At 37.4% G+C, this 10,310-nt stretch overlaps 1 protein-coding gene across 1 annotated transcript in view; it reads right to left on the reverse strand.

Annotated features, from left to right (window-relative positions):
• Positions 1–9,931, reverse strand: part of LOC114033919 (stromelysin-1-like) — a 14,390-nt gene extending 4,459 nt beyond the window's left edge. The window contains exons 1-8 of the mRNA XM_027849562.1: positions 9,789–9,931; positions 8,608–8,852; positions 8,357–8,505; positions 7,287–7,412; positions 4,684–4,848; positions 4,027–4,177; positions 1,863–1,996; positions 335–494 (exon numbers count right to left, since the gene is read on the reverse strand). Of these exons, the coding sequence (XP_027705363.1) occupies positions 335–494; positions 1,863–1,996; positions 4,027–4,177; positions 4,684–4,848; positions 7,287–7,412; positions 8,357–8,505; positions 8,608–8,852; positions 9,789–9,890 (1,232 nt within the window). The 5' untranslated portion in view covers positions 9,891–9,931. The remainder of the gene's footprint in view (positions 1–334; positions 495–1,862; positions 1,997–4,026; positions 4,178–4,683; positions 4,849–7,286; positions 7,413–8,356; positions 8,506–8,607; positions 8,853–9,788) is intronic.
• Positions 9,932–10,310: the final 379 nt, after the last annotated feature.

A 10,310-nucleotide genomic window follows, 5' to 3' on the forward strand; every position in this document is an offset into this window, starting at 1 on the left:
AGATAGATAGATAGATAGATAGATAGATAGATAGATAGATAGATAGAATGTATGGATGAATGAAAATCATCACCCAATGGCTAAATTGGACATGAGCCTCTCTAACTTAGCTATGCTGGTATTCAGACAACAGATCTAGTGTACTGGCTCATAATGGAGGCCCCTGTTCGGTAAGATATGCCAGAGTTCAACTTCACTGGCCCAACCTTTAGGAACCTAGAGTTATCTCTACACCACAATGAGGTATCAGGGTAGGACTTAACTGAAGAAATGGGGGGAAAATAATAGTGAAGCTCTTTAAACTTCATAGAAATGTGTTCAGGTTGAGTCTTACCTCCAGTAAATGTCATTAACAAAGAAATACGTTTTTTGTTTTTCTTTGTGGAAAAATGCTGCATCAATCTTCTTTACAGTTTGTGGGAAGCCCAGAGTGTAGATATCTCTCGGGTAACCTGGCTGGATGTCACTTCCTCTGATAGCCCAGAACTTGCTTTCTATGAAGAAAAATCAATAGGAGCTTTGAGTGAGAGAGAGGTCAAAGTTCTTTATTGTTATTTCATTTTAGAAGTACATTTTGATGAAGAAATAGCATAAAGAAGCAAAAAAAATTGAGTCAGGAGAACTGGGGGTTAATCCTTGCTCTTCCCCTGAGTGGCTAGGTAACTTACTTGAGTCATTTTGATCTCTCTCTATATCTGAGTTTCCTCATCTGTGAAATGGGGACAGTCATACTTATCCTATTCTTGTTTTGAAGATCAAATGAAATCATGTATGTGAAAATCTTAGAAGTCTTAAGTGTCATGGAATATTATGGTTTTACAGTAGCTAAAAAAAAACACAAGCCTTTGTATGAAATTTGAAAATGATATTTAACACTAATAATAATAGCTAACATTAATACAGAGTCTACTACATACACAGTAGTTAGAGTGCTGGGCCTGAAATCAGGAAGACTCATCTTTCTGAGTTCAAATCTGGCCTCAGACACTTACTAGCTATGTGACCCTGGACAAGTCATTTAACCTTGTTTGCTTCAGTTTCCTCATCTATAAAATGAACTGGAGAAGGAAATGGCGAACTGCTCCAGTATTTTGCCAAGAAAACCCCAAATGGTATCACAAAGAGTTGGATACAACTGAAAAACAACTGAACAACAACAAAATAAACCAGACTCAGTAATTAGTACTTTACAAATTGATCCTCTTTACCACCCTGGAAAGCAGGTATTATTAATATTATTATCTCCATTTTATAGTTGAGGAAACTGAGGCAAACAGATGTTAAGTGACTTGCCCAAGGTCACACAACTAGTAAGCAGTTCCAGAGGCCAGATTTGAACTTGGGTCTTCTTGACTCCAAGTACAATACTGTATCCACTATACTACCTACCTGCCTTATTGGGTATTTTATTAAATGAATTTGTAATCTATTATTTCATATGCTTAAGCAAAGAAGGGCAATTTTGAGATTGAAAGTTGTAATTTTGAATTCTTTAAAAAAGTAGCAACTTCAAGAAGCGATATTTAAATCATGTTCCAGCAGATATTGTGTTTCCCTATAATTCTCAGGAAAGAATATGTTTCATAGAGTGTCAAAAAGCATTAGGTCTATATTTAGAGGACCCAGAGTAGGGCAAGTCACTTACCATCCCCAGGCCTCAGTTTCCTTTTTGGAAAAATGGAGTTTGATTAAAGATCCTTTCCACCTCTCAGCCCTATGATTTGTGATCTCCCACATCATTTAGGTATTAGAACTGCTATGTTATGTACCAAAGGATAAAAATAATTTGATAAAGTAAGGAAAATCCAAGTCTTCTTAGGATTAACCCCAATCAGTTAAAGAAATGACTGTCCAATAATTACCTTTAAAAACAAAAACCATGTCCTTGGTAGTGAGTTCATAGGCAGCATCAAAACCCGATGGAAGAGAGGGCCAATAGGCAGAGAGCAAAGAGAGTGTCGGTTCTATACTGTTGGTGGACTTACGCCAAAAGTACCTGAAACCAGTTTTAAAAGAATTCAACACATCAAACATCCCATTAGTTTTAGATATTTGAGAGATCATCAGCTACCTTCTCTGAGGAAGGGGGAGATGGGGAGTGAGGGTATGGAGAGGGATTGCTCTCCTATTGGGTGGTCAGAAGAACTTTCTCCTCAATCCCATTTCTCACAGGTATTCTCTCTCCTGCTGAGCGCCTTCATACCCTGACCAGTCCTCACATTATCCATGCAGCTTCTAGAGTAGTTTAGAGAAGTGTTGATCAATAATGGCAACAGCTCGTCTAGGATATCCCTCAGAAACACACAAGGCCTTGTGCTCCAAGAAAAACGTGGGGGCTGAATAGCTCTATGGAGTCTCTCTATCTAGCCTCTCTGTAACCCACTCTTAATCTACCTTAAGAACCTGTAGTGGGCTGCCCTCCATAGGGTAATGGGGCTGTGTACACTTTGTATCAGACCTGTGGAAGGCAAATATGGCTACATGTTGATTTATTAGTAGGGTGTGTTTTAAAATGTCAACCATAGAGCATTTCTTTGGGCAGATGTACAAATGTCGCTATCGGTTTATAGACTACTCAGAATAAATAAATGTGGCTGGATGAGACTCCAGTGGCAAGACATCTGTACTGTTCTTGGGGTCAGAGGATATAGGTTCAAACTCTAGCTCCGCTACTTAGGATCATGGGATTCAGAACTGGGAGAATCCTTTGGGATCAACTAGTGCAACTCCAACAAAGCAGAAGACTGAGTCTCAGACAGTTGAAGTGAATTACCCTAGATCAAACAAGTAGCCTTAGATCCCAGAACCAAGCCCAGGTCTTCTGATTCTAAATGCAAAATCCAACAAGCTTTCTACTGTGGCACGCTACCTTCACTACTCTTTAAGAGTTTTCAGTGGGTAACAAATGACATTTTTCTCCATTTTTCTAGGACTTGTCTAAGATCTCAGTTAGTGGCAAAACCAGGAGCAGAACCCTCACCTAAGTGCTTCACAGAGGTGTGGAGGTGACCCTCCAAGTGTCACGAATCAAAAGATTCATACGACTGAGAGCCAGAAGCAACTTAGAGATTGTCTAATAAAATCCTTTCATTTTCCAGATGAAGAAATTTAGGCCAAGAAAAGTAAATTGACTCTCTCAAAGTCACAATGATAATAAATAGCAGAGCTGGCATCTGAACCCAGTCTTCTGACTCCAAATCCAGGGCTCTTCTACTAGACCAGAAGTGTCAAGCTCACATGAATGAATGTGGCAAGCAACATTCCTGAAGGGAGCCTGAACCAGATTAAAATGTAATTGGGAAATGTTTAACAAAATGCATAAAAATACAATACAGCATAGATAGTATTGATTTGTGTTCTCTAAGTTAACAAACTATCCTTAGGGATCTGTTTCTATTTGAGTTTAACACTACTGTAGACCACAGCATCCTTGTGGTCTTCTGATTCTGGGGCTAGGGCTCATTACACTACATTATCAAGCCTTCTAGGACAGTGTTACCGAGTTGAACAATAGAGGAGAATTTTTTATAAGTGACTCATTTGAAATTTTAAAAAAAATAAAATCATAAGTGTCCCAGCTGGGATCCTATATCCTCCGACTCATAAAATGGTACTTTTGATTACACCATGCTGCTTCTCAGTGATCCTGGGACTTCAGACAAGTCACTTGACCACCTATACCTTAGTTTGGTCATCTATAAAATGAAGAGTTTGGACAAAGCAGACCTCTAGGGTTCCTTTTACCTCTCAAGTCCTATCAATCCCATGATTTGTGACCTTGGATGCAACTATCTTGAGCCAACATTAATCACATTCAAGTCTGAAAACATGATGTCCATCATTTAGAAAGACAGAGACTATCTAGGGAATGCAGTCCAGATCTGGATTTGTTGACTGTCTAGAGGAAAATTTCTGGTATTGAATGTTTAGAAATTAGTGTTCACATTTGGTTTTGTTCTGGTTTTTTTTTTCTTAGTTTAACAATTCTAAGAATTAGGTGGAGGAAAAAGTTTCATCTGATCTTACTTGTCTTTAAAGAACAACATTTCTCCCCGAAGAGTGCTCACTGCATCAAAAGACATGTTTGGGTCACAAGTTGCTGGGTTCTCTTCAGGCGTCTCTTTTTCTGCAGATGTGGTGGGTGGTACTGGGTCATCAGGAGAAACTGGTGGATATCCTACAGGGAAAATTTGGGAGAAAAAAGGAAGTGAATGGGGATGCGAATGCAGAGACTTTTAGTGCCTCCTTGAAGGATTATACTTTCAATACATTTGCAGTGTGCTTAGCTTAAATACATTTCATCATAGTTACATTTTCCCCAGGATTCTTCATCTCTGACTCTCAGAAGACAAAGTTTCCTTTAAGATTCAGCTCATGAGCTTTCACTTGCTCTAAGAAGGTCTTTGCAGGTCCCCACAGCTTGTGGTGCTTCCCCCTCTAAGACTACCATACATTTCCTATTTATCTTGTATGCATTGATTCGTATATGTTGTCTTCCCTGTTGGAATATAAACTCCTTGAGGGCAGGAACTATTTCTTTTTCTTTGTAATCCCAGCATTTAGCATAATGCCTAGCATGTAGTAATTCTTTAGTAAATGCTTGTTGATAGACAGGCAGACAGACAAACAGAGAGATAAATTGAAAAACCCCTTAGAAAAAATTGAACTCATTTTTGCACTCACCGTAGAGAGATTGAATGCCATCAATATCATCCTGAGAAAGGCGGAACTTAGTGAGGTCTATGTTTGTGTTGTAGACTGGGTACATCAGAGCTTTGGTATCACTAGAATGCATGAGACCCAGGGAATGGCCAAATTCATGAGCAGCAGCAAGGAATAAGTTGACTCCTAGTGGGAAATCATCAATTTTCTGTGACCAAAAAGCTAGTCTTTGAATTATCCAAACAGTAAACACATATATTATATAATATATAACTACCATAAAATTGAGCAGAGCCCTACCCCTAGTTAGAAATTTAATAAAACACTTGTTAATAAAATCTCCTTAATGGAAATTGATAAATATATCCAGGGTTAAAGAAAACATTTCTTATTAACTTAGAGAAGAGTGATGACCTATGAAAGAGAAGGGCTCAGTATGTCCTCCCAGTGATAAATGAAATTGGAGAACACTGTCTTTTTCTTTGGTAGTGCTGGGATGCACAATGAACAAATTCTGCTCTAGAAAAGTGTTTTTTTTTTAATTAGGAGAATAATATATGTATGATTTTAATGATATATGTCATCACAGGAGCTAAAATAAAAAAATGGACACTATTTAAAGGTGGCATGAGCCAACTGCAATATCAATACCAAAGAATCACAGCTTTCATTCTACTTTGAGGTTTTTGGGTGGCCAAACTTTTGCTACTCTCTATTCTATCGACAAATTTTTTTGAGGGCCAGGTATGTATTGGGCATTATGTTAGGTGCTGGGAGGTTCTCTCTACAATTATTATCAAACACTTGTTCAAAGGCAACATGGAGAAGTAGATAGAACATTGGACCTGGGATCAGGAAGACCTGGTTTCAAATTCCCCCTCTGACAGTTATTGATTGTGTGATCCTGCTCAAGTGAGTTTACCTCACAATGCCTCAGGCACCAGGACTTCTCTACTGAGTTTATAGAAAATGGGGTTAAAGGGAATTGCCAGTGCTGAGGAAATCATGATTAATGGTTCTTTACTAAATGTTATTAGGATTGCAAGTAAGAACTAAATGCAATACATCATTTTTTTTTAAATCAAGACAAACTATTCCTAGCATATCTATCAATAAGTTCTCAAAAGTGGTTGACTATTGCACAAACATCTTGTTCAGTCTTTCTTTGTAGTCTAAGTAACATATCCAAAGTCAGCAGAAGATAGTGGATAAAGGATCAACCTTGGATTCAAGAGAATTGGTCCTGCCTCAGGAATATACTAGCTGTGTGACTCTAAGCAAGGGAGTAGGTGATGTGGTGGATAGAGTGCTGGGCCAAGAATCAGAAAGATTTTTCTTTGTGAGTTGAAATTTGGCCTCAGACACTAGTTTTTATGACCCCGGGCAAGTCGCTTGGTCCTGTTTGTCTCAGTTTCCTCTTCTGGAAAGTGAGTTGGAGAAGGAAATAACAAACCACTCTAGTATCTTTGCCAAGAAAACCCCAAACGGAGTCTAACAGAATCTGATATGACTAAAAATGACTCACGACCCTGAGCAAGTCAGCGTCTTAGTGCCCAACACAACTTTCTAAGATGTTACCCCAAATAATAAATCAATGTTATATAAGAAAGAGTTGTAACTTAAAAAAAAACAATAATGTGTTGCAAACAGTAGGAATGATTTCCACACTGAGATCTAGATTGGGGTCAAATTCTATTCATATTTAGCTGTTGAGTTCAAGCTATTCATGGCCAAAATGGAAGCTCTAATCACAATCTAGATGGCTCTTTGCTCTTTCCAGGGCCAGTTGACCCAATCTAGTCTGAAAGTTTTTATTTAATATCCACTTCAATGTCATTCTCTCAATAAAGTGTTTATTTTTGTTTTCATTTCTATCACAATAACCATTTCCATTATTAGTGAACACTTAGAATATGGTTCATTTTCAACCTTGCAAGCGTGCTCTGAGATATATATAATTTAGTAAAGAATATAAATACTGAAGCATGGATACCATATTTTGGAACTGGAATATTCCAGATACCATAAAAGAGTGCCTGAGCTTAGATATAGTGAAATCTCAATTAATCAAAATTCCACTAAGTGGAATTCTCACCAAATCCCTCCAACTGGGGATTTGGTCAAAAGAATAACTTCCTAGCTATACCTTTAGGTAAGCAAGATTCAATTTACTATATTATACCTTCTACATCTATAATATTCTAGAAATCACCACTGACAATTATAATCTTTAAGATGATGAGATCATAGATATAGGGTTAGAAAGTAACTTAGAGAACAACTAGTCCAATATGCCCATTTTTCAGATGAAGAAACTGAGTCCTAGAGACTTTTAAAAACTTGTCCAAAGTCACATAGGTAGCAAGAGTCAAATCTTGGATCTAAAATCAGGTCCAGATTCTGAATCATTTGGTAAAGTTTTTACTATGCTCACTATACTGTATTCACTAAGGCAGAAAGGTGAATTAATGCCTTTTAGAAAACTTTTCAACAATGATAATATAAAACAAAAAAATTTTCTAATCAACTCCTAAAAATGCAATTAACAAGGTCATTCCATTTCCACAGCATTCTAGTTAATCATCATTTTTATTAAAAATCACCCTAAGGTAATTTTAACCTACCACTCTTATCTTCTGTCCATTTTTCATCATCATCCAGGTGAACATCTCCATTAATTTTAGGCCCAGGTGGATAGGCATGACCCAAGACTCCCCCAGGTCCATCAAAGGGTAGAAAATCTCCATGATCTAATAGAAAAAAAAAAACATCATTTTTTTTTTTTGAGAAGCAGTCTTTGTGCCCTCAGAAGCCTTGGAAACAATTATATCATATTGGTTAGAACACATAGTTATTTGCCTTTTAACTGGCTTCCTCTCCTCTGGCAAAGCCCCTTGCCAGACAAGATTCTTTTCTATTTGTTTTTTTTGTTTTTTTTTTAAGAGCAGCTACTTTCCAGGCTGGCATGGGTTCATAGGATCATAGATTTAGAGCTGAAAAGGACTTTAAAAGTCGTGTCTTCAAAACTCAGTTTACATGCCACCTCCCAGGAGAGGCATTTATAGAATGCCCCCATTGTTAGTTCCCAAACCCAATGTAAGTGACTTTAGGATGTATTTTGCATTTACTTATCTATCTACATTTCACTCGGCAGTATGGAAGCTCCTTAAGGACATATTGTTCTGTTTTTTGATTTGTTTCTCCAGCACCTATCCCATTGTCAAGTCCATGATAAGCATTAAATAAATGCTTATTGATAAAGATTTTATCCTAGATTTTATCATTGGAAGAGACTTCAGACTCATCTAGTCCAACCCCTACCCCACCTTCCCATTTTTTTTAATAGATGAAGAAACTGAGACCCAGCAAGGATAAGTAAGTTGCCCAGGTTCACATAGGAAGCATCAGAGGCAGAATTTGAGCCCTGCTCAAATTTCCTTCAGACCTAATGAGCTTCCCATCTTCCTATGCTGTATGCTAGTTGTTGAATTAAATCTAATCTAACCCCCTCATTTTATAGATGAGGAAATTGATTCCCAGAGAATATAAGTGACTGGCTCCAGATCATACACATAATAATTGGCAGATCCAAGAATTTAAATCTAAACCCTCTGGTTTGAAATGCAGCATTCTTTCTATTGTGGAAAGAAGGCAGGGAAATGGAGGAAACGGAGGGGAGAATCTTGTTTTTTACCTTTGACAGCAAAAGAGATCATTATGTCAGCCTCCCCTTCCTCGAGCCTGGTGAATGTGAGGGGAGTAACATCACTCCAGACTTTCAGAGCTCTCTCTATAGCAGTGTCTACATCAGCTTGTTTCATATCAGTTGTGTAGTTCACAATCCTTTATTAAAGAATGAAGAAAATGAACCCACAATCATTATTTTTCATATCAGAAGTAAATGACGAAGTTAAGACTCCAAGAAACCTCTGCACCAAACATTACCTGTATGTAACCTCATTTTTTCTCCATTTAGACTTATAGGGAAAGAAAGCATAAGAGGAAACATCAGGAAATCCACATCTGGGCTTCTTTATCATCTCCATAGTGTCATCATCCAAATTCCCAGTCACCTTCAAGCCTAAGAACCTTTGCATCTCCTGGATTTTTGCAATGACAGGACTACTGTCCTTCATACGAACAAACTGCTTCATACTTTTTTCAAGGTGGTAGAAGTCTTCCAGGTATTTCTAGTGGGATAAGAAGTATAATTATTTAGTCACTCCTAAGAATTTTTTCCAATTATTACTATTAACAATAATAAGAGGGAATAGCATGGCATAATGGATAAAAGGCCAGCCTTGGAGTCCTGAAGACTTGGATTCAAATCCTGCCCTGACACACACTGGCTGCTTAAACAAGGATAAGCCACTTAATTTCTTGGTGCCTCAGGCAACTCTCTAAAACTTAAATTAGAGTTAAATTCTCAGTTTATATCAATGAAGAGAATTTTCCACTAGAAATTCTTACACTAATGAAGCCACAGGTTTGAATAATTAAAAAAGATAGTACTAACAATATTGTTAGTATCATTGAAATAATGTTATTCTATTGCTCATATCTCAGCCCATTTGAAGTATTCCTCTAGCTTTTCAAAATAAAAGTGAATTGACTGTATACTTTCACTTTATTCTTCAATTAAACATTCATTTTCATAGTTGGTTTTTCCTTCATAACTGATTTTTAAACTTCACAGTGAATGGGTTTACTGCACAAAGGAAAATAAAGTGTATTAAATAAATAAAGAAAAAGAACACTTTGGATTTAATTGAATGACTTTCAGGTGAGTTTATCTAGACAATTCCCTTAATTTTCCACATCCCCTTAATAGTATAGACCTCTCCATGGAGAGAATCAAGATGAATATCTATCTCCATAAGACTTTTGCCTTTGCCAAGAGAAATATTACCAACTAAATGTTTTTAGTATAAACAGAAAGCTTGCTACTTATTTGTTTTAAACTATGGTCTTTTGAACCTTAAATATGCCTAGATACTGTCTTTCCTTCAAATCATTTAAGTTCATTAAAAAATAACAGGAAGTAAAAGATTATTTCTCCAATTGTTCCACTGGACTCCTGTCTGCTTGCCTGCCCTGGAGAAGTGAAGCCTGTCTTCCTACATTACCTGGACTCTATCCATACTCAGCTTTCCAACTGTGGCTGCTGGGTCCAGAGGGTAGGCGGCAGCAAATGCCAGATATAACAGGAAAACTGGAAGACTCTTCATTGTGATCTTCAATGCTGGTCTTTTGGCGAAGCTTGTCAGATTCTGCCAACTATCTTTCCTGCATGCCTCAATGGCTCCACTTTTATAATCCTCCTTGGTATTTTGTTGACATGACCCACTGGCTTGAGTCACAACTGAGCAGTAGCAGAAATCATCCTTCTAAAATAAATAAAAAAGAGTGACACAGGGTTTTTTTCCCCTAGTTCCTCTCAGCTTTCCAATTTTGCAATGTTGAAGTGTGATTAAGATGCAGGAAATGTTTCCTGTGCTTTCATGAAGGAAAACTTCAATCTCTGTATCTGGACATAAAAATTACACTAGACCCTCTAATAGAGGAGGTTGTGTGTGTGTGTGTGTGTATGTGTGTGTGTGTGTGTGTGTGTATTTCATGAGGAGGATGATGACTTTGTAAAAATTCAA

This window comes from Vombatus ursinus, unplaced genomic scaffold, assembly GCF_900497805.2.
Source record: "Vombatus ursinus unplaced genomic scaffold, bare-nosed wombat genome assembly UNPS02007612.1, whole genome shotgun sequence".
Lineage (NCBI taxonomy): Eukaryota > Metazoa > Chordata > Mammalia > Diprotodontia > Vombatidae > Vombatus > Vombatus ursinus.